General features: G+C 42.6%; 1 protein-coding gene across 1 annotated transcript in view; it reads right to left on the bottom strand.

The window, feature by feature from the left end:
• The window catches only part of FER1L6 (fer-1 like family member 6), a 124038-nt gene extending 100637 nt beyond the window's left edge, over nt 1–23401 (bottom strand). Inside the window, exon 1 of the mRNA XM_067530267.1 lies at nt 23340–23401. Within this exon, the coding sequence (XP_067386368.1) occupies nt 23340–23359 (20 nt within the window). The 5' untranslated portion in view covers nt 23360–23401. The remainder of the gene's footprint in view (nt 1–23339) is intronic.
• Between the last annotated feature and the right edge of the window lie 1419 nt (nt 23402–24820).

The raw sequence follows: 24820 nt of genomic DNA, 5'->3' as shown, positions 1-24820 counted from the left end.
TGAGGCTGGTAGCATTCTCAAATGGCTTAGTCAATTCGCTATTATGTATTACTTGTCATGTCATTTTTATAGAAACTCTAGACGATGTTCACAAATTTCTGGGGGATCCCACAGTGACATATCAGCTTCCACAATTCTGTTCTATCACTGCATTAAAAGCTTTTTGGAAATCTATGAAATTCATATAAAGTGGTGACAGAAATTTGATCGACAGTTCTATGATGATACGTAGGGTTACTGTTTGATCTATGCATGGATTTCTCCTCCCTGTTCATGCTGTAGTCTTGAATCTACCGCTTTCTTTATTCTGCCCGGAATAATGCATGCAAGTACTTTACTTGGGATGGACAACAGTTGAATGCTCCTCCAGTGTGTGCACTGATTGAGGTCTCTCTTCTTTGGCAGCTTCACTATATAACCATTTTTCTAACATTTGGTTTCTATTCTTCTTCCCATATCTTTTGTAAGAAGCCTCTCACGAACTCTTAAATTAGGTATCCAAGAATGGAGGCACCCCAAATCACTATTCACTTTTTTGAAATCTTGGCCTGTGTTTTGTCTCTCTGCAACATCAACTTGATAAAATCGAAACTTGACATGCAATATTAATTTCAATGAAATACTGGAATATTCTCAGTGATTCACATCCATCGAATTATTTACATAACAAAAACGTACTTTGGTTTTCCCCATCTTGTCTTCCATCACCACACCCATGACATGCCCACTATTCCCTGGCTGAAGATCTGGTTGCTGCTTCTTCAAGCATCACTCAGAAGGCATTGAGAGAGGTGAGGGTCCCATTTTCTCCTGCCCTTCCCTAAAAGTTGTTTCAACAGCATTCCCAATCCTTGCCAACCCACAGAATGAGGGACTGAACCATGATGCTAAAGAGTAACAGCTTATTAATGTAAGAGGGGAAATGGTCCCTCTATTGTGAGGAACGTTCCTGGCTTCTGTACTACCCCAGTGGAATTGGATAGTGAACGGATCTGAGTCCTCGTCTCAACTTCCTTTACCACATTGCCTGCCTGACCTCGAGGACTCCTCTTCCAATTTCCCATGCGGCTGAGTTCTTGTAACCCCAACAAGGCTTAACCTCCAGTCTCTTTGTGGTCACTTAGAACAGGGGCTAGGGTGTCCTCAAGCTGGGATACTTTCTCCTCACTGGCCACTTCCCCAACCCACTGATGACTGCATTAAGTTTAAACCAAATACAATTTATTAAACAGCAACTGTAAGAAAAATACAGGAAAAATGGAGAAGGCTAAAGGAACAAGGGGCTCCGCCCTATGGGCACAGAGAACACCATAAGTCTCTGCAACTTAAGAAAAGTTCACAGTCCGTTCCTCATATGTGCCAAGCTTCCTTCCCAGGCCCTGGCTGTGCTGCAGCAATACCGTGGGAAAGACACCTGCTCTGGCGGTGGCCATACACCCTCAGGCTCTAGGTGGCAAGAACCTTCTCCCCAGCAGTTGCCCACCCATTGGGTTCATGAACCACCCCTCCAAGTCCAGCCTTGAAGGCCCTCTTGTCTAGCGATATCTCCCCCCGCTGGGCTCTCTCTGCCCAGGGTCCCCTCCCCTTTCTTCTGGTATTGGAAGATGGCCAACCAAACAAGATCCTACTAAGTTGCAGTGAGAGCCAAGCAGTCCCCTTACATTGGCATCAGGCTAAGCAGCCATTTAGAGATATCCTTGGAACTACATGTTCAGATCCCAACAGGGTAGACTCATCCTTCCCAAAGTCTATAAATGAGGCTCACTGCTGCACTTACATGCATGTACTTTGTGAGCCACTCTGGGATTTTTTGGAAAGAAAGGCACAGTGTGCAAGTGAATTACCATCTCTGTGAGGTAACACATTGCATTGGTACTGAAAACAGGCTGCTCCAAACCAATTTTTAAAACTTTACAGCCTTTAAATGAACACCTATACACCATGAGCAGCCCATTAGGAATCTCCTAGGATGGACCTGCCTGGGTAGATCATAACTTGATACCATCCACTAAGATAAAATTTCAGACTTTCTATATGGACCAACCAAGTTTCTTCTAGAGAACTGAGTTTGAAACTATCCACTGTAGCAAAAGACATGCTTTAGAACAGCTTTATTACCTCTTCCGAATAATCATTATGATTTGCACATGACTCCAGTGCTGGATTGGCAGCTCTGGAGACTAAAAGCAATCAGAGGAACAAGTGCTGTTATGAACCCTTAAAATCCCACCTGCTATCAGGTTAACAACTTTTATGCACCAGTGACTACACAAGCAATCCAATCGGCATGCTGTAGGTGAGATTCCACTTCCCATGGCAAACCTACCTAAGCAATCCAGATCCCACATATTTTGCTTTTCAAATAGTATGTGACGCAAGTTGCTGAACAGCATCCCGCTCAGATTGAAGCTCTGATTGTACATTCAGAACCCTGCTAGTTTTGGAATATCAAAAGCTGAGTCAGCAACATGCATTTATTCTGTCCTGATCAAAACATTTCCTGAGGAGGGAAACAGAACAGCTTTAATTTAAAAAAAAAAAAAAAGTGTTTTGGCCAAGATTTTTATGTACAAGAAAAGTTTTCAGACTGACTACAATTTAATAGCCAACTTTACAATGAGCAAGTGGTGGATCTGCAAAAAAATCCACCGATTTGCACATGAAAACATATTTGCTCACACAGATCAAGTCACTATACATGTACACAGGCAACCAATTCTTATAACTGAATCAACCCATTTGTTATTTCTCCCACAACCACCTCTGTCCTTTTCTTCTGTGCCTCATCGGTTGCCTTGCCTGAGCTGGTTGGGAGCATCACTTCCCTGTCCCCTCATTAAAACCCCTCTGACAATCTGCTTCTCCTGTGAAACCTCCAGGAAACTAGTTATGATCCTGATTCTGCAATGTGATGCATGTGGGTAGAGAGCCACTGATTGCAATGGAATCCACCCATGTGCATCACTTTGTAAAATCAGGGCCTAAGTCATCCATTTCACTTATTTATCTCATGTGTGAGCTGTCCACTTCTATTAAAAAAAGGAGGCTGAATCCTGGGAGAGATGGGTGTAAAAATTATAAGGGTCCTCAATCCCCATGTTTTGGGGATCACTAGCAGGGGGAAGAAATCCCACGGCCAACCTCATAGTACAGTAACACACATTAAGAAGAATTTTTGCTGGGGTTCCACCTTTGTCTCTCTGAAGCACCCTTTACTTCTGAAGGAAGGATATTAGACTAGATGGCCCATAAATCTGATATGGCCTTTACTGTGCTATTGCAGATTGGAAATAAGATATACATTTTTGAGAGGGAGGGTAATTATTCATTGGAAAAATTTATCAAGGGTCATGAAGGATTCTACATTACATAAAAATCAAGATTGAATATTTTTCCAAAAGATCTGCTCTAGGAATTATTTTGTGAGAAATTCTATGGCCTGTGTTTAAGGAGATCAGACTCGCTGATCACAATGGTCCCTTCTGGCTGTGGAATCTGAGAGTCTGTGAACTTACTTCACTGGAATGGGACAGAATAGCATCTTCTATTGCTAACTTTCATTTCCAGGTCTAGCAGGCATCACAAAGTGCAGAGGCATATGTTTTTTAAGCAAACCAGACTTTGGAGAATCTCAGAAAGATGTTTGTTTTTATGCAAACCAGTTTAACCATCTTACACAATGATCAAGATATAATAATCTCTCTTCTGCTTCTCTGGTGCTGTTCTCTCAGTGCAGCTTTACCTTCTTCACCAGAAGACCAACCTAAATAAGTGACAATCAGATCTGAAATATCAGCTAGTAATAAACAAGTAATAACCACACACATCCTCTTGTATGCATCTTCATTATATAAACATTGAGTAGACTATAACATCAGTAGACAAGATGCCAGTGACATATAAATTGTAAGTTATAATATTGTCTCATTGTTTTCTTGTGCTCTCCCTGACTGTTTGTATCTTCCTTAACTTGACTTGTACCCTAGAATGTAAGCTGTTTGGGACAGAGACTGTCTTTTTCTTTTGTTCTTTACAGCACCTAGCACAATGGGTCCTAGTCCATGACTAAGGCTCCCTGGTGCAATACAAGTACGTACATATATAGATACATAAAGTAGATATTTTTAAGAAAAAGAAACAATTCATTTAATCTCTCTGTACTTAGTTCCTCCCCTGTAAAATGGTGATAATGCTTCCTTTCTCTCACTTTTTGTCTGTCTTGTCTTCTTAGTCTGGAAGCTGTTGTGGACAGGGAATGTCTCTTACTAAGTGTATATACAGAAGTTGGCATAGTGAGGCCCTGATCTCATTTGTGCCTCTAGTCTCCACTGAATACAAGTAATAAATAACACCAGAATAATTCTGAACTGCTGTCTGCACAAAGTGAACATAGCTTGAAAATTATTGTTCACATTTTAAGTTTCAGGTGAACACTGCCAAAATGATTTGTTAAATTTGAACAAAAATGTAGATTGAAATCACCACAATATTTTATATAGATTTCAAATTTTATGCACAAAGTCTAATAAAGTCATTTTTTCCCAGTGCTCAGAGTCCAACCCTGTTCTTCAGCTCCCACTGTTGTCAAAGGGAAAATATTTATCAACTTCATTGGAGCAGCAGCAAGCCAATCAGTGTGCAATTAACAGCACTATTAGGTCAGATTCACTCATCCTTTCAGGGTATTTTGCACCTCTCCAGAGATGCAAAGCAGCCATTAGCCTTGCTTAAATGACCAGTTAAACCAAGTGGATGGTTGCTTTGTGTCCAATGCAGCCCAAAACAGCCAAAGCGTGCTGGTTTTTTTTCCCCTGTAAGCATTCAAGGGTGATGAGAAAATCCTTTTGTATTTACAAAGGGGGTGTTTCTTTCAGCACTACAATAAATTTAGGTGGGGCTGTATCAAGCAACAAGATAATGTATCATTAGCATAATGGAACTAGACAGCTTACATAAGGAGAGGTTTTTCCTGAATTGTTTCATTAAAAAATATGACTCAGCTCAGGCCTCTACCATAAAACATTCCTGACCTAGCACTAACCATGATTTTTTTTAGGAGGGAAGATGGGCCAGTGATTGGAAGTAGGAAGAAGAAAGCAGAGCTTCAGGATTCTATTCCCAGCTCTGTCATGGACACCCTCAGGAAAGTTATGTAACCTTTTGGCAGCTTCCTCTTTTAGTGGATATAAACTATTTACCTATCTCACAGCAGGAGTGTTGAGAGACTTGATTAATGTTTGTAAAACGCTTTGTGATCCTCAGATGAAAGGCCCTATCTAAAAACACACGACAACGTTTTCAAATGTGGGTCCTAAAGTTAAGCTCTTAAATCCATAGTTAGGCTCCTAAATAAAAGTATTTTCTGGGAGCCTCCATATAGATTTTGGAATCTAATTTTAGAAATTTTGGAAAATTTGGCTTTAAAGAATTATTACTAGTTGTTTTTCAGCTCCACAGAACCCCACTGTCTTTTGCTCTGTGGAATTTAGAACAAGCCAATGACTTCTCCATAATATCCATGTGCAAACTGTATCATTAATTCTGGTTTGCAATGTGGTGAAGGCCATGTTGGTTCTGGGATATGAGAAAGTCAAGGTAAGTGAGGTAATATCTTTTATTAGACCAACTTCTTTTGGTCAAAAGGACAAGTTTTAAAGCTTCACAGAGCTCTTCGTCGGGTTTGGGGAAGGTAACCAGAGCATTCAAGCTAAATACAAGGTGGAACAGATTCTAAGCATTAGAAATTCACACATGCTGTATGAGACCACCTCAAATGAAGGGTTAGCAGGCAGTAGGGTATATTATAAATTATTATAATGAGCTATAAAACTGGTATCTCTGTTAAGTCCATGGTTTTTAATGTCCAGCAGAGTTTCAAAGCTCATCTTTTGAAGGTGTTGTGCAGGTTTCCTTTGAGGACGAGGATGGATGGGGAGTGAACAGTAAGCATGGATTCAACAAGGGCAAGTCATGCCTGACCAACCTGATTGCCTTCTATGAAGAGGTGACTGGCTCTGTGGATGTGGGGAAAGCGGTGGACGTGATATACCTTGACTTTAGCAAGGCTTTTGATACAGTCTCCCACAGTATTCTTATCAGCAAGTTAAAGAAGTATGGGTTGGATGAATGGACTATAAAATGGATACAGAGCTGGCTAGATCGTCGGGCTCAATGAGTAGTGATCAATGGCTCCATGTCTAGTTGGCAACCGGTAACAAGCAGAGTGCCCCAGGGGTCTGTGCTGGGGCCGGTTTTGTTCAATATCTTCATTAATGATCTAGATGATGGGGTGGATTGCACCCTCAGCAAGTTTGCAGATGACACTAAACTGGGGGGAGTGGTAGATATGCTGGAGGGCAGGGATAGGATACAAAGTGACCTAGACAAATTAGAGGATTGGGCCAAAAGAAATCTAATGAGGTTCAACAAGGACAAGTGTATAGTCCTGTACTTAGAATGGAAGAATCTCGTGCGCTGCTACAGACTGGGGACTGACTAGCTAGGCAGCAGTTCTGCAGAAAAGGACCTGGAGATTACACTAGACAAGAAGCTGGATATGAGTCAACAGTGTGAGTCAACAGGCCTTTATTACCAAGAAGGCTAGGGGCATAATGGGCTGCATTAGTAGGAGCATTGCCAGCAGATTGAGGGAAGTGATTATTCCCCTCTATTCGGCATTGGTGAGGCCTCATTTGGAATACTGTGTCCAATTTTGGGACCCCCACTATAGAAAGGATTGGGACAAATTGGAAAGAGGAGGGCCACAAAAATGATTAGGGGGCTGGAGCAAATGACTTATGAGGAGAGGAGAGGCTGGGAGGCAGGGGTTGGATTAGATGATCTCCTGAGGTCCCTCCAACCCTAATCTTCTATGATTGCTTTGTGATATGTGTTCACCCATGGGTGACAGGGTGTTTTTGTCTTACATCTTTTTCTGTGGGAGTTCATACCTCACCTACCTTGTGTAGCTGATTCTTATCATCTTAGTGGAACTGAACTCTAACACAAAGAGTTGCTCCCAGGTCTCTTTAAAGCACTGATAGCAGACCCTTGGTAAATAAATGGAGAACCTTAAATGGACCCCATTTTCAGCTGGTATATTTCAATACACTTCAATGGAGTGACACTAATTGGCACTAGATGAGGGTCAGGCCCTAAAACTGAGATTATTTAAGGGGAGAAAAATAATGTATGTTTTTGAATCAGGGTAAAGTCATTCAGCTAACAGTTCGAGTGGCAAGGGTACAGAGATAAGGTGGATAATCATTTAACATTTCTAAAATAGCCCCTTTAAGGAAGCTGACCAGTTTGACCTTCGTAAATATACTGCAGAGCTGACAAGGGACACTCAGGCACTGTGAGCCTCCATGCCTGACTAACTCATCTAAGCATAGAAGACACACATAACAATACCAAATACTTACTGCAGCTTTGGCGATACATTTTTTTTAAATGTAGCAATCAGCTTGTTGCAGAGCCAAGATCTGCTGACTATGACAGGTCGGGGAGCAGGGGAAAGGTCGCATCAGCATGAACGCCACTCTTACAGAACACTGATTTTTAGGAGCATCTTGAACTGCTGGATGCTTCGATGCAAAACGTGTTGTATTTGGAAAAGCAAAATGAAGCCTTGGTGAAGGTGAAGAACTGCATTAAATTCCCCAGCCAGGGGGACCTTGGCTGGGTGCTACCCCAAGCAATGGTCACCTGATCACAAGATGATAAGTTGTACCTAGCTCTTTTTACAATCGTTTTACTACTCAATTGCGTTTTATGAGGGACTGGACTGGAACTGAGGAGACCTGAATTCTAGTCTTCGCTCTGCCGCTGCCCCGCTGGCTGGCACTGAGCAAGTCAATTCACGCCTCTGTGCCTCCCACCCTTCATCCTGTCTATCTAGATTGTGACCTCTTTGGAGGCAGGCGCTATCTTTTCTTTCTGTGTTTTTACAGTGTCTAGAACTATGCAGCCCCGATCTCAGATGGTGCCTTTAGTTTACTGTCACGTGACATTACTATTAATGATTAATTATTAACTATTATTATTATTACTTGCATTGTGTTAGTGCCTAGGAGCCGCTGTACGAACCAGGCCTCCATTGTGCCAGGTACTGTACAAACACAGAACAAAACGACAGCCTCTGCCCCCAAAAGCTTACACTCTAAGTGGATACAGAGAAGCAGAGACGGGAGCACAAGGAAACAATGAGACAAAATATGGACTGTATCTGAAATTATTGCTTAAACTGAAGCACAGTGGTCTGTATAATATTTTCCCTCTCTCTCTTCCTCTCTCTAATGTAGTACAGGTAAAATGCACAGGAATTTCTGTCTCTGCTGCTTCAGAGTCTAAAGTCTAGGATGTGAATACATGTGTTTTATTCTGAGAGGCCAGGATTTGAGATGGTTGGTTAACGTTGGTATATCCTTTACTTATTAATAATAATATTGGTCCCTACCTGAAGGACTAACTGCAACCTCCTCCTGAAGGAGGAGGGTTATGGGGGAGAGGATGTGAGGAATCCTTCCAACCACAGGCCAGCGGGCAGGGAGCAGGTATAATCTGGTTCCCCGGTGCTGGAGAATACTGGAGGGAGAGGAGGGGTGTGACTAAGGCTATGGCTGAGGCACTGTCTCTATCTGAAGGTATGTCTTCACTGAGGGAAAAAAAGCTGTGTTTCTACCATGGGATCACTAATGTGCTTTCATTATCCAGCTGTAAAAACACCGGGGAGACAAGGCATGCCAGTTTTACTGTAAGGTAAACATGCCAAGGTCAGCCACAGGTGGGGGTGTAGTGCTGACCACACCTAGCTTCCTGCTGGTAAACACTACAAGGGCTTGTCTCCATTTAGGATTTGACAGCAAGATAACCACTGGGCGTTTGTTATCTTTCTGTAAAAACCCCACCCTTGCGTCAGTGAAGACACAGTCAGAGCTGCAGGCTAGCACTGGGTACCTGGGTGGTGCCATGTCTACTTTCCATTGTTAATAAACTTGTTTCATTGTTTTGTCTAAACCAGTGTGTTTGGGAAACTCCATTTGAAAGGACAGGATTTGTGCATATCATTTTCTATTATAAAATGACGGACTTTATATGAGCTTCTGTTGTCCAGGAGAGGGTTAGGCAGTACAAGATACACATTTCGGGGAAAGTCTAGGACTGGGCATTTGCTGGTGGTGCTCTGCAGTGTAATTCAAGAGTGGCTGGCCATAGTACCCAAACGGTATAGCTGGGAGTAATTTTCGTGCTGGAGGCTGTGTGTGAGCAGAACAGGAGTGGTTACTCTCACAGCAAAGCAGTGTAAAAGACACCCCAGGTTGGAGAACTGAGGGAGACACAGCTGTTCAATAGTCCAGTTTGCACCCTGGGGAATGTCACAGGGTGAGCTTCAGCGCTCCATCTCCAACCTGAGCCACAATATCTGCACAGCTATTTTTAGTGCCATAGTGTGACCCTAAGTCTGTTGACCTGGGCTCTAGGGCTTCCTGCTGCAGGCTGCCACCTCCCGTGCAGACGAACCCTTAGTGGCTAGTATCTGAGTGACAGCATTGGCCCTGCCCTCTTGTGCACCAGGTGAGCTGTACTAAGTGGAGCAACTGTTAAACCTTTCCAGGAAGAATGCAAAGACTTAGGAGAAAAGATGGCTCAGTGGTTAAGGCATTGGCCTGAGACTCAGTAGATATGAGCTGGGTTCTGTTCTGAGCTTTGCTGCACACAGCCTCTGTGACCTTGGGCAAGTCACTTAAGCCCAGACCCATCAATGGAAATGAGGTGCCTAAATACCTTTTGAAGGTCTTGGCCTTAGTTTCTCTGTGCCCCAGTTCTCCATCTGTAAAATGGGGATAATACAATGTCCCTACCTCACAGAGGCATTGTAAGAATGAATTCATTAAGGCTTGTGAGGTGCCCAGATACTACGGTGATCGGGTCCATAAATATTTAAAACAGAGAGATTTAAAGGTACAGCAAAGGACACTGCCCAGACTCAGGCAGCATTATGCATTATTAAGGTGTTCGCAGTACTATGGTAATGAGTGCAGTGTAAGATAAATTAATGCGTTTCAAATGCTCCCACCCATCGCCATCGGGGTGGTGGATCCCTTCTCTCTCCCTTGCACTGCTCAGCCGCACAGGAAGCATAACTGATCTCTAACTGATCATTAAACTTCCTGCTGTATGTTTAACTAGCCTTACTCTGCTCCAGGGGTGTCAAACTCATTTGCTATGGCGGGCCAGATTTGAATTAAACGTACTTCAAGTGGGCCATACATACCATAAATCGAAATACTAAGCACTTTTGGAGCACTGTGTCTCGTGTAACAGCACTCCACGTGCTGCCGCCAGAGTACGCAGATCTCGTGGCAGCGCACGACGACGCGAGATCTCGCGGCGTTGTACCCTCTGGCAGCAGCATGCGATGCTGCGACATCTCATGGCGTTGTACTCTCTGGTGGCAGTGCCCGCTGCCGCAAGATCTCACAGTGTTGTACCCTCTGACAGCAGAGCGTGACGCCACCAGAGAGTACAACGCCACGAGATGTCGCGGCAGCGCGCACTGCCACCAGGGGCCGGACCAAAAAGGTTGGCGGGCCATATCTGGCCCGCATGCTGGATGTTTGAGACCCCTCAGTAGTAAGAATCTTGGGCCAGATCTTCAGTGCATGTCAGCAACAGTGGGTGGAAAAAATCACACTAAGCCACCTTTTTGCTCCTCTGAGCTTCAGGGCTGCCAGAGGCTGATTTGACCCCAGGTGTAACTTAGAGCAGCCTCAGGACTGCTCTGAGTTATGCAAGTTATAATGGCCCACAAAGGGGTGGTGACTCCACCCACGGATTGCTGGACCTCTATAGGGGGCTTCAGCTGCCCCCTTTCCCAGCCATGCTCCCAACATGCTCCTTACCCCAGCAGTGAGGTGGGTAGCATAGAGCCAGGACAGCCAGATACATCTCATCTGAGGACTTATGCCAGGGGACTCCCCAGGTAGTTGGATCTGCTGGGTTTCCAGCTGCTCTGCATTGTAAGACCAAAGCAAAGTAGCCAGACAGGAGCCATGAATCTAGCCTCTTATAGCTACTTTGACTGACCTCTTCACAATGCTTTGACACCTATCAATCACAGTCATGATCAGCACTCCCATTCTTGCTAATCGACTGGCAGCCTCATGCCATGTTAACTTCACCACCATTCAGAAAAAGCCATTCTTCATCGTCAGTAGCGGTTTATCAGTTATGTAAGGATAAAAATACCCACGCACAGAGATGGAGAAAGGAATACATTGGGGTTCTGAGTAGGGCGGTGAGACTCTGCATTTGCACCCAATGCGGGCCACTGCCTCTAGCCATGAGGGTAGAAAACCAAATTAGCGCACTAGCATACCAAGCAACCACAGCTGGCAGGTTCTCTGCCATTCCTTCATTAACGAGGTAGAATGTGAGGGACAGGCCATTAAACAGGCTGCTGACAAAGATGCTTCTATTTTATTAATACTTTGTTTGCACAGGAAATTCACCATTGATATGCAGAGGGGTTATATTGTCACCAGTCGAAGCCTTATTGCACTGAAACAAACTGCTGTGAGAAGAGCCTGACAGTTCAGCTTTCTTCCTGCATTAAACATGCAACGAGACTCTTTCTCAACTAGGCAAGCTGTTTAAATATCATTCAGCAAGTTCAGCTGGTTGGTTTCCAATACCAATACTACATTCCAGCCTGACTCTGGTAAATATTTAGCTCCGTCATTGAGACACCTTTTTCTTTTTACTTCCACAGCAGAAAGATAACCTCTCCCATTCTGTTGCACACATTACATTGCCACTAGGGCCATGAGAAACTAAGAGATTCAGCTTCAAGAAATCTGCCAGGCAAGAACTGAATGGAGGAGTGAGGAATGTCTGTCATGCTCCCCAGTGGTTTAATGAAGTTATAGCCAATCTCTAGTAGGCTATATATAATTCAGTGGCAAAAATTAAATTTGTCTGAGGTCTAAATTTTATTAAATATTCCCTTTTTCTCATTGCCCTCTTCCCCTTGCCATGTTCCAGGAGTCCTCTATCTCCACATTCAGATTTCTCATTAAGACACACTTTTTTTTTCTCAGCTTTCCATCACTGATCCATTTTAATTATGTCTGGTGCAGCCCTTGTTTTTTTTCTTTCGTTTTCCATATCTAATTTAAACTGGGTTGGGTCCTACTAATCTATGCATTTGATGAAGTGCTATGAATGCCTACTGTAGGGCACCGCATAAATAATTTAATATACTTGTGGAACAGGGCCAAAAGCATTCTTAGATTAAGGAACTAGTGACAGTTTTAAACTGATATTTTATAAACCATTAGGAATAGCATTCCAGCTTTCTAGTAGTATAAAGTAGGAAGATAGCCAGGATGGGATCTGAGTGGTGTGATTTTTAAAACCTGATAGCTTGCAGCTTGTCAGGCTCAGGAAACTTTTTCAAGCCCTGGCTCTGAACCAGTGATCAGAAAGGGGGGGGGGGAATTGAGCAGCAAATGTAATTAGCTGTGGGTCTCTAGATTGCTGTATAAAAAAACTGTGGAAGCCTCCTAAAGCTTCATACAAACCATGGAACTACTCCCACTTAGTGATCAATGAGACTTAGAAAGTTCTGTAGTTAGGTACTGATAAGCAGCCAAAAGTTCAGGTGCTTCATCCAGAATTTACCAGATTCTCATGAGCCTACTAAATTGGGCTTGAAATCAGCCTTTTTTTGTGGAAATACAGCAGTTCTGCTTCCAGTTACTGCCAGAGCCAGGAAATACAAACATGCATTCAAAAAAACCCAAAATATTACAAGCTGCCCAGATCATGAAAGAAAAAATCAGTTTACTCAAGGCAGACTGAAACCCCAAATGCCTGAAAATTCCCAAAACAAGCTTTCCCCATCTTCACATTCCACCATAGACAATTGCATGCCATTATTCAAAGCTGCTACCTCCAATACTACACTGTAAAAAAGCTGTTCAGACAAACGTTTTATAAAATTAGCATTGCAAAACCAGAGCCACACGCATACATCATTCTGCCTCAGTAATCACCACGTAACAAACGCCTTTTAAAACAACCTGCCCTGCAGGGGTCAAACTCAGAAGAATTTGCTGTTCCCAAGAATTAATCACCCTGTGTAAATAATGGTTACAGGATGGTGAACAAACATTTCTATTTCTGTGGCATTTATCAACAGCTGTTTGGAGGCAGAGACATTCAGACATTTGTCATCTGCATGGCTGGAATCAAAATTTGCTTAAAAACTACTGGAGATGAAGAACAGCCAGGGAGTCTGGCTCATAGGGGTTCATGGGGACAAGAGGCATTCAAACGACAATTCCTACGAAGAACCGTGCCACCAGAGGTAGATGCCATTTAATGCCAAACCTCAACCAACTTGAAGCAAAACCTTTCAGTTCGAAACTAAATGTTTCAATTCAGGAAGGTCCATTTCAAAACTTTTGTTCCATGAACTTTTCTACTTTTTAATTCAGGACAAAAAGAAATGCTGAAATAATGATGGACATTCCACTTTTTGCTCAGTTACCTTTACCATTTCAAAGAGACAAATTCTGAAAGATCCTACTTGCAAAGGATTAGCCCCACAACATTGTCTTTTCAGATTCAGTATATGTTTTATGGGGTGGGAGGGGGTTATTTAAGACGCAAAAGCAAAGCAGCTCTAAATAGGATATAAAATATTATATGAAAAAGATCAGTGAAGAAATGAATAATGTGTCTCCTGTATATTTACATAACAGTAAAATAATTCATATCTTAGTCCTATAAATCAAGAAAGACAGACAACATTTATCCAGCATCTCGAAAAAGATATTTTTTTGCTAGAACAGTTATCTCACTTTTCCCCACCCTGAAGTCCCTAAAATACACATTTGGGATTTGTGGAGTGAATAAAAGTCTACCCAACCTGGCATCATCCCTTCAGCAGTGGCCAATACACGATGCTTTAGAAAGAGTGAAAGAACCTATCCGCCTAGTCAATTCTGCAGTGTGTATAGACCTTACCCAGTGCTTAGATTTGTAATGAAAGAGGTGCCAGGGTTCAAGCAATTAGATGCTGGGGCTGAAGCAATTTTTTTAACATTCAGTGCGGTGTTATCTCTGTTTTGCTATTAAAAGGTTTCTTTCTACACTCAGACTCTGTGCTTGCGAGAGGGGAAATATTGTCCTTTGGAGGGTGCCCAGGGGATAGTGTGTAATTTCCCAGGTGACTGGGTGGGGGCTCGAGCCAGTTTGATGTTGTATCATTTACAGGGACCCCTAGATATAGAACCCGGCCCTTGCTGCTGCCGACTTGGTCTGGCAGAAGGGTTACACAAATATTAATTGTCATGAAATCACTCAGACCTTTAAAAACAATCCATCCACAGTGATCTCCTAGAGCAGTGAATATAATTCCACACATTCACCATATTCTGCATGAAGAGTTGTTCCCTTTCGTTTGTCCTAAATTTATTCCCTGTCAGTCACTGAGTGACCCCTTGTTCTCATATTATACTGACTTATATTGTGCTTCTCTCCTCAGGATTTCATGGTAGATATTAACAGCTCTTCACAGATAGCAAAACTGAGGAACAGAGAGGCGGCTAGTTGAGATGGTCACACAGCTAATCAATGAGATAGTCAAAAATATAAATAATAAACATCCTGGTTCCTATCTGGCCTGCTCAAATGACCATATTATGAGACAGTAAAAAGGAAGATGTGGCAGAGGGGTGAGGTATGGATGCTCATTTTCACTTTAGAAAAGGTTATTTTACTTTTTTGTCATGAGGAATGCACAAAGCAACTCTCTTCCTGGTCTCTGGTAATTCCCTGAAGAAATCCACTAAATCTCCTAAAATAAACAAACATCAATTGCAAGGTGTGAGGCAGGAGCATCGGAAGCTCGCTAGAAGTGGGGGGGCCAGTGGCATTCGAACTGTGGCCCTGCCTTTGTGCCGCCTCTTCCTCCAAGGCCCTGGCCCCCCCGCTCACTCCTCTCCATTCCCTCCCATACCCCTGTCACTGGTCCTTAATGCAGGTAAAAAGTGATGTGGCCATGGCCCCTTGTGCCAGGAGCACTGGAACAGGTGTGAGGTATCCGCAATCATTATAGGCATTTTCACTGAGACTGACATCACTCTGAAAGCACCTGTCTTGGAAAAGGCCACCATGTGCTACAGAATCCATAAGCTCTTCACCTTAAGATGCAACATGGACAAGCCTAATTTAATGGTATCTCCAACAGACCACTTTGTAAGAGAGAGTGATGCTTTTGCTGACCACTTCTCTCACAGTTTAGGGTTTCCAATAGTGCTAGCTCAAGTTATATGTTATTGCAGACAGTGAAGTTACACAGTTGTTAAGTTAGTGCTATCAGAAACCCCGAGCTTTAGAGGACTGGTTAGTTGGGAGGACACAGTCTACAGAACACGGAGATATCCTTTAATCAAATTTGCTGGTATATTTGCATAGCCCTTGCCCGCATAACTTCAACCTGGGCAATCAAAACCTCAAAACTCCAATGAGTTTGCACCATCTCCAAACAGTTAATCTGCTGTGCCGCCTTCCACCTCTACCCCAAATATTCCTAAAACTAAATCTTTGAGTATCCACTGGGATGGACACATTTCTTTCACCTCCATGGAGAAGTCTGGGCATAGACATCTTCAGCCCTTAACTCTAAATGGCCTCGTTTTGCTACAATTTGACTGAACTATTTTGAACAGTATCTCAACACTACATCAAAAACAGCCACAAAGATATGCAAAGATACTAGATGGTCTATGGAACTAAGAATGAGATAGAGAGCCTTTCTCCAGTTCTCTTTCCACAGGAGGAGGAACAGGCTTGCAGTCTCCAGAGCTGCAAATACAGCTCATGCTGAAAAACCCTCTTTCAGTTCATGCCATGGTATTTTCATGATCTGTGTGCACAAAAAATGCTCTCTATAGGTGAAATTCCCTCTTGTGCAGAGGGCCAGCATTAGATGCATGCTACACATCACAGAACCCTCACTTAAGCCCTATTTTGAAGATTTAACTGGTGCAAGCCTTTCCTTGGGGATGAATTTCACACTCATTTATACAAACTTGTAAACAGAAAGGACTAAATATCAAACCATACAGGTTACTATAACCACATCAGATCACTACACCACAAATATAACAGCCTTCAACTATTGGAACAGGTTACATTTTCACTATTCCACAGCAAAATTACTCTGCAGCACCATCTAGTGGAAATGAGAAGTGTGCATGAAAACCAGCTTTTGAGAATTTTCACAGTAACAGTTCCAGAGAGGTAGCCGTGTTAGTCTGTATACAGCAAAAATGCCTTCCCCATTGTTGTTACTTCCCTTGGATATGTATATATATGCCTCCTATGTGATTTCTATTCCTTACACCTGATGAAGTGGGTTACAGCCCACGAAAGCTTATGCCTGCAGAAAGTAAATTTGTTAGTCTTTAAAGTGCTACAGAACTCAAGTTGTTTTTTTAATGTTATAACCCAAACTTCAGCAGCAATGGGCAGTCTGTGGATTCACAACACAAGGAAAGAGAGCAATAGATCTCTTCTAATGCTTCTTTATGGCTATGCAGCCACAGCACACTTCCCTGTTGCACTCATTCTAGCTAAAATTTCCTCAACCAAATTTGTCTGCTGCTCATCATATTGTGCCACTTAAGGATCTCACCAGGAACAGTAACTTTGTGCTTCCTATAAATGTCTGCTAGACCAGAACTAGGCCCAATTCAGTACAGACATACATGGTAGCATAAGTTACATGTCCTGGGTAAACTTGTCAAACACCGTTGCAAGTAGCTAAAAACAATGTAACTTACACTAAGGTGAAGACTGCAGGCCCTCAAATCAGCAACAGGCACAAGGGTGTCCTTGCTCCAGTCCCTTACAAGACCTAGCCCGGGGAGTCACTCCAAGTCACCAGGCCCTCGTGATTTCTCTTCTGCTCACCATGTGAGGCAGGGGCTCTACCCAGGTACCAACTGTGAACTGTGACTTCCCCACTACTCTCACTTTGCTCCGGAGAGCAAGTAAATTAAGAACATACAAACAGCCGTACTTGGTCAGACCAATAGTCCATCTAACCCAGTGTCCTGGCTTCTGACAGCACCCAGTGCCACATGCTTCAAAGGGAATGAACAGAACAGAGCAACTATCAAGTGATCCATCCCCTGTTGTCCAGCCTCAGCTTTTGTAGTCAAAGGTTTAGCAACACCCAGAGCTTGGGGTTGCATCCCTGGCCATCATGGCTAATAGCAATTGATGGACCTATCCTCCATGAACCAATCTAATTCTTTTTGAACCCAGTTGTACTTTTGGCCTTCACAGCATCCCCCTGGCAATGAGCTCCACAGGCTAGCTGCTTGCTGTGTAAAGCAATCCTTCCTTATTTTTGTTTTAAACCTGCTGACTTAATTTCAACAGGTAACACCTGGTTCGTGTGTTATGTGTAGGGGTAAATAACACTTCTCTATTCACTGTCTCCACACCCTTCTTGATATTAGAGACATCTATCATCTCCCTTAGTTGTCTCTTTTCTAAGCTGAACAGTTCCAGGCTTTTTAATCTCTCCTTTTATGGAAACTATTCCATACCTCGTAATCATGTTTGTTGCCTTCTCTGTACTTTTTCCAGTTCTAATATATCTTTTCTGAGATTGGGGCAAAGAGAACTGCATGGAGTATTCAAGGTGCAGAGTACCATGGATTAATATAGTGGCATTATGATATTTACTATCTTATCTTATCTTTTATAATGGCTCCTAATATTGTTAGCTTTTATGACTGCCACAGCACACTGAGCAGATGTTTTCAGAAAACTATCCACGATGACGTCTTGATCTCTTTCGTGAGTGGTAACAGCTAATTAAGACCCTATTGTTTTGTATGTGTAATTTGGACGCAGTTTTCCAATGTGCATTACTTTGCATTTATCTACATTGAATTTCATCTGACATTTTGTTGCCCAGTCACCGCGTTTCCCTTTGTAACTCTTCACAGTCTGCTTTCAACTTACTTAGATTGAAAGTCTGCAAACTTTGCCACCTCACTGTACCCCCTTTTTCCAGATAATTTAGGAATCTGTTGAACAGCACTGGTCCCAGTACAGATCCTTGGGGGAACCCACTATTTACCTCTCTCCACTGTGAAAAATGACCATTTATTGTTACCCTTTGTTTCCCATCTTTTAACCAGTTACTGATCCATGAGAGGATCTTCCTTCTTACTCCATGACTTTGCCTTTGGTGTGAGACCTTGTCAAAGGTTTTCTGAAAGTTCCAATACACAGTATCAACTGGATCACTCTTGTTCATATGCTTGCTGAATAATTTTACTGGTTGGGTGAGGCATGATTTCCCTTTACAAAAGCTGTGTTGAGTCTTTCCCAATATATTGTGTTCATCTGTTTGTCTGAGAATTCTGTTCTTTACTATAGTTTCAACCAATTTGCCTCATTAAAAAGTTAGGATTACCAGCCAGTAACTGCCAGGATCATTGCCGGTATAACACTAGCTATCCCCCAGTCATCTGGTACAGAGGCTGATTTAAACGATAGGTTATATAGTAGTTTTGCAATTCTGTATTTGAGTTCCTTCAGAACTCTTGGGTAGACACCATCATGTCCTGGTGACTTTTACTGGATTTTTTTATCAATTTGTTCCAAAACTTCCTCTATTGACACTTCAGTCTGGGACAGTTTCTCAGATTTGTCACCTAAAAAGAATGGCTCAGTTGTGGGAATCTTCCCCACATCCTCTGCACTGAAGACTGATGCAAAGAATTCATTTAGCTTCCCCCCAATGGCCTTGTCTTCCTTGAGTTCTCCTTTAACATCTCAGTAGTCCAGTGAACTCACTGATTGTTTGGCAGGCTTCCTACTTCTGATGTACTTTTAAAAAATTGCTGTTCATTTTTGTGTCTTTAGCTAATTGCTCTTCAAGTTCTTTCTTGGTCTGCCTTATTATACTTTTACACTTGACTTGTCAGAATTTATGCTCCTTTCTATTTTCTTCAGTAGGATTTGACTTCCAATTTTTAAATTCCTTGTTGCCTCTAACCATCTCTTTTTCTCTACTGTTTAGCCATGGTATCATTTTTTTGGTCCTCTTCCTGGTTTTTTTTAGTTTGGGGCATACATTTCGTTTGAGCCTCTATTATAGTATTTCTAAAAAGTTTCCATAGATCTTGCAGGCTTTTCACTTGTGACTGTTCCTTTTAATTTCCATTTAACTAGTTTCCTCATTTTTGTGTAGTTCCCGTTTTTAAAGTCAAATGCTACCCTGGTGGGTTTTTCCAGTTTTCGCCCTTCCCCCCCCCCCCCCCCCCCCAAGGATTTGTTTAAACCCAGTTTGATAGTGTCAAGTTTGCAGATCAGTTCAAGCTCAGCAGTTTCTCTTTGAAGTCTGCTTTTGAAGTTTCTCATTACACGAAGTAATTCTCACCTCCTAATCAATAGTTGTGAATAGGCCTCAACTACTTCCCCATTGTTGTTCCTTAAACTTGGATGTATATATATACCTGCCATTTGAGTTCTATTTCTTGCATCTGACGAAGTGGGTTGCAGCCCATGAAAGCTTATGCCTACAAAAATTAAATTTGTTAGTCTTTAAAGTGCTACAGGACTCTCATTGTTTTTAGAGCAGACTTGAGACTTGCATGGGGTTTTTCACTTCACTGAATGTTGACGATGAAATCTGAAACCTTGCCCAATGTAACGATAACACTAAAGTTAGCCAAACACATCCTGGTGAGGTCACGGAACTAGCCCAGGGGGATTCGGGAAGTTCCTGCTACCTCCCCACTGTACTGTGTGTGTTCCTATAGGTGAATTCTCTACACCTACATCAGTGACAAGCTCACGTGCAGTCATGTTTGCTTTTTTGTTTAGGACCAACCCTGGGCACAGTACACACAAAAATACAGGCAATTTTTGCCCTGAAGAGTTTACAACCTTCAAGATGGGCACATAGAAAATGGGATGCCAAGGGATATCCAGAGATAGGGAGGGAAGTGGTTTTATTTCTACACTATTTTTAGTCAGAAATTTTAACATTGCAAGCTAAAGAAGAATTAATCATTGTCTATTACTAAACAGCATAAATTGCAACACTTACTCTTATTGGACCAATTTCTGCTGTCTGTAACATTGGTGTAAGTTTGGCGTAACTAGTTTGATTTCAGTGGAGTTATTCCAGATGTGTATTGGTACAACGGAGCTCAGAGGCAGCTCTAGTTATGTATGACCAACAACTCACAAATATCTCCAGAAACTGCATTTGTTTCCATAGCTAAAATACCACCATGCAGGACAGCCAGATTGTGTATGTGAATAAAATCCCAAATAGATAGGAAGGCTCTGTATCCCATAACCTCAAAGGATCAAATTCTCTCCTCAGCTGGTGGCAAAAGTAAAGACAGAATTTGGTCAAAGAAGATGATTTCGCCTTTACTTTTTATTCATCTTGCTATAGTGACTCAAAGCAGTCCCTAGATATTATTTTGTGATTACAATTATGATGACATGTTAGAAGTTACCATCTGAGGGCCAGATTCTGAGATCCTTACGCAAGCAAAATTCCCATTGTTTTGGAGCAAGGACCTTATTGAATTGTTTGTTTTGGGTCCATTATATTAAATAAATGGTTTATGTATTATTGTGAGCCAGGACTGTAAGTAACTTCTCACTAGGGGAGAAATGGGATGTGAACCTGGGAAGTGTTCTGAACTTCAAAGGACTGTACACTTCACAATGTGCCAGAGAAGAATGGATTTTTGGGATAAACCATGTCAAGTGGTTTGCCTGGGGAAAGTCTAGAGGGAGGTGATTGGAAATTCACCACTCAGAGTGAAGCTTCCAAAGGGCTGCATTTTTGCATCACCAGAGGATGGGATCATGATTATGTGTTCCCGACATCTCAAGATCAAAGGCCCAAGCTGTATAAAGGAAAGACTGAAATATTCATGTGTGTGCTAGTTCTAACCTAAAACTCTTATGAAATTGCAACCACAGTAACACCCCTTTGTGGAGTTTGAAGGACTGACTCCTGCCAGAGCCCTTGTTGGAATTGGGAGGTGATCTCTTGTAAGCTTTTTAAATGTGTGTGTAGGTTCTTTTATTGTTTTAATATGTTTTCTCTGTCATGCTTTCACCTTAAGAATAAATGTGCTTACATATAAAGGGCAGTGTGGTAACTTGTAACTGCTGGTAATTACAACTGTTCATAGCCTTCGGAAAGGAAGCAAAGTGCAGACACTGGCCTTTTAGGCAGTCTGACTTGCTGAGGATATCAGAGTGTAAATAGGGAACTGTGCAGCCAGGAAAAAAACCAGTCATAAGGGACAGAGTCATGGGTGTCTGCCCAAGAGAGGTGACAACTGGTAGCTGGTAGCCTAGAATGGCCCCTCAAGGGATCACAAGGGAGGGGGGAAATACAGGTGCAGTTGCCCTGAACTGTGACATACATGGTGGCAGAGGTGGGATCTATGGCTGTGATCTGCAGTAAGTGCCAGCAGCAGTGAAAGCAAGTACTGTAGAAGGAAAAAGCCCAGTGGAAAACAGGTGTCTCACAGTCTTTTGGGGAAAAGAATAGCAAAAACAGAAATGGGAAAATGAATTATAAACAGCTGAAGAAAGTTCAGCTGCTTGAGGTATGCAGAGAAAGGCAGCTCAACTCAGAGGAGCCAGGAGAGACAGGGGTGCCCTTGAAGGACCACAGAGGAGAAATACAGGTTCAGCTGCCCTGAACTGTGACATACAGTACTTTAGAGTTAGATGAAATGGAGATTCCTGTCATATAGTCAGTTTCTTATAAATCAGCTACCACTTGTTCATCATCATCATAAAATACATTAAGTCAAATAGTAGTTTTCATGTATCACCTTCTGAAATAATTCCAGAACTATTAAACAATTCAAAGTCTCTCAGAATCTACTCTACTGTTGTCATTCTTTAACATGCAGTCTGATACAAAGCTTAGTGACGTTAACGGAAACAGTCTCATTGACTTCACTGGATTTGGATCAGGCCCATCAAGCAACAGATGGCTCAGACTCGTGTGCCAGGTGCTTCTCTCAGTTTTAAAAACAAATTTAATATCATAATTCAGGAGACTGAAAAAAATTATTCAATTGATCTAAAACTTATCTAGGCTAGCACAAGCCCTGTTTTAACTTACATCTGTCTATAATGCTTCAACTAGGAAAGCAGACCAAGCAAATTCAATACAGCTTTCTCTTCTTCAGAAGTAAAGCAAAGCCACCCAATTGTCTAGCGGTTACAGCCAGGCAAATATTCTGAATGCCTTGCACCAGATTTTGCTCACACTTACATTGGTGTAAATCCAGAGTAACTCCATTGAAGCCAATGGACTTATTCTGAATTTACACCATTATAACAGAGCAGAATATGGTCTTTCATATAGCAGTCAGTTCTGCTATTAAATTAGGTAAAGCAAGGAAATATTGCTAAAAACCAGACACTATATCTAAGTCTAGTTATCAGGGGTGAAAAAAACCCAAACTTCGGTCTCCCAGCAAAAGGCTTGCATCCTTTCCACATCACACACAAACAAGTGCAGATCCTCAGTTGGTGGGCTGGAGCAATGACTATTTCCACCAGCTGATGAACTACTGCATTCTGTCTGGTCAGTAAAAAGCTTAAAGGACAAGTTTTGTCCTTGGATGCATCTCATTGACATCAATGAAGTTCTTCTTGCGTAATGGCCGCAGGACTCGGCTCATTACAAGCTGTGTACAAGCATCCAAATGAAGAGTATGGTTCCGGGCTTTTTATGCACTTTTCTAAGTATTGTCCTGATCTGTATTATCCTCTTGATCCGCGCACAGAAGTCTCATTAACATCACTGACAGCAGTGAGTGTGGAGAGGAGGAGCCATCCCCCCTTACTCACAGTACTTAGCAATTACATAAACTGTCTCACTGACTTTAATAGGATTAGTTGAGTGAATAACTGCCAGCATAGTAAGAGATCCCAGTCTTATCTTAGGTATTTAAATATCTGTGGACGGGGGAGAGGGGATCCTTAAAGGAGGATAAGATTTGCCTAGAAGAAGTAAACATGTTTCCCCATTTACAGTTTAGTAGAATTAATGACCCTTTCTTAAATAAAGACATTAAACAAGCTCTACTAAAAAAAATTGCTAACATAAATAAAGCCTTTCACTTAATCACCTGCCCAATAAGTAGCAATTCTATGTACTTAAAAACACTCCTAGACCTTATTTGCCTCTCCTTTGGTCATCTCTCATTCTCAGAGTCAAATTGGAAATATAGAAGACACATTACTTTGTTTTAGGTTTCTCCATTCTGCTTAATCTCCCTGCAGTCTGGTGTCAATAATCCATTACCGACCGTGTCTTCGGCGACTAGTCCTGAGGCAGGTTGTCTTTCTTTTCATAGCTGGCATCGGATTCTGTCTGTGTTCATGATTAACCCACTGAGATATCTGCCATTGCAGGGTGGGGCTGTTTAAACAGTTAATGGCATTCATGACTCTTTTCTTATTCTAGTGAACATTCCCCAGCGTGGTACAGCGGCCAAGTGAAGTTAACTATTTAGTGAAGCCATGCTAAACTTGGAGGGTTTGGCTCAAAGGCCTCCATCATACAAATTTTTTCTATATGTGAGTTCACATTCCCACTGTAAGCATCAAAGTTTGTGAATGGAGGGGGTGGAGGAATAGGAGGGGGAACAAGAGGATTGTGGGGGAAAGGATAACTGGCTCTAAGATGGGAAGGAAAGTCCCGGTATTTCCCTATTGCCGTTCCTTCCTATGGCAGTTCCTTGGCGGCTGAACCCTGTCCACCGATGCACACAGGTCTGCTGCCACGCTCTGCATCCTCCTGCCCTGGTGTTGGTGCCCTGTCCCATCCCCCACCCTACCTGTGTCTGGCACCCCTCTCCCAGACTGGGGTCTCCAAGGTTTCTAGAGGGTAGGACCAGGGTGGGCCGAGGAGTCCTACCAGCTGGCTCAATTTCATGTGCCAAGATCAGCAGGCACTCCAACCCCTCCTTGGCATCCTGCTCTCATCCCTGCCCTCCCTCCCCCCACACACACCTTGTGCGCAGGGGCGGAACATAGCAAGGTCCTGCTCTGAGTCCGCTCTCACCTTGGCAAGATGTTATGGGGGCAGAAAACATAGGGGAGGGGAGTGGAAACACAGATCTGCCCTCCCAATATTTCCATTATAGGGGTGCTAACCCCTACCCTTACCCTACCAGTTCTACCACCCCTGACCAGTAGGGTTTGTTTTGGTCAAAAGTTGGGTCCAGGCTCACATAAAAGTTTCCAGAAACTTAATGCATCCTTAGATTAACCTAAATTGTGAATTTGTGACCAACCCAAATAACCGGGCAAGTTTCTCTTTCCTCAATAGTTACACTATTCAGATATTTGTTAGGTTCCCACCATCTATCTCTCCATCCCCAAACACATATACTTGTTTCATCCTTGTTTAGCCAAAAAAACCAAATCATGCCACCCTTAATCATGCCAACATCCAATTGAAGTCAATGGGAGTTTGGCCAGAATACTTGAAACTGGCACAGTAACTAAGTCTGAAGATGCTAGGAATTCAATTCCCCCAATGATTTCTCAAATAGAAGAGCTGTAGTATTCAGAGCATGGAATGAAGAGAATATGGGTACCTTGGTTTCTATTCCTAGCTTTGCCATTGGCTCAGTGTGACCTCACAAATCACCTGGCCTTTCTGTGCCCGCAGTTTACCCATCTGAAATACGGGACTGATTCTAGTCACCTACTTCCC

This window comes from Emydura macquarii, unplaced genomic scaffold (assembly GCF_026122565.2).
Source record: "Emydura macquarii macquarii isolate MOO-44397 ecotype Brisbane River unplaced genomic scaffold, CSIRO-AGI_Emac_v2 contig_369, whole genome shotgun sequence".
Taxonomy (NCBI): domain Eukaryota; kingdom Metazoa; phylum Chordata; order Testudines; family Chelidae; genus Emydura; species Emydura macquarii.
This window is presented reverse-complemented; position numbering and strand designations above follow the sequence as displayed.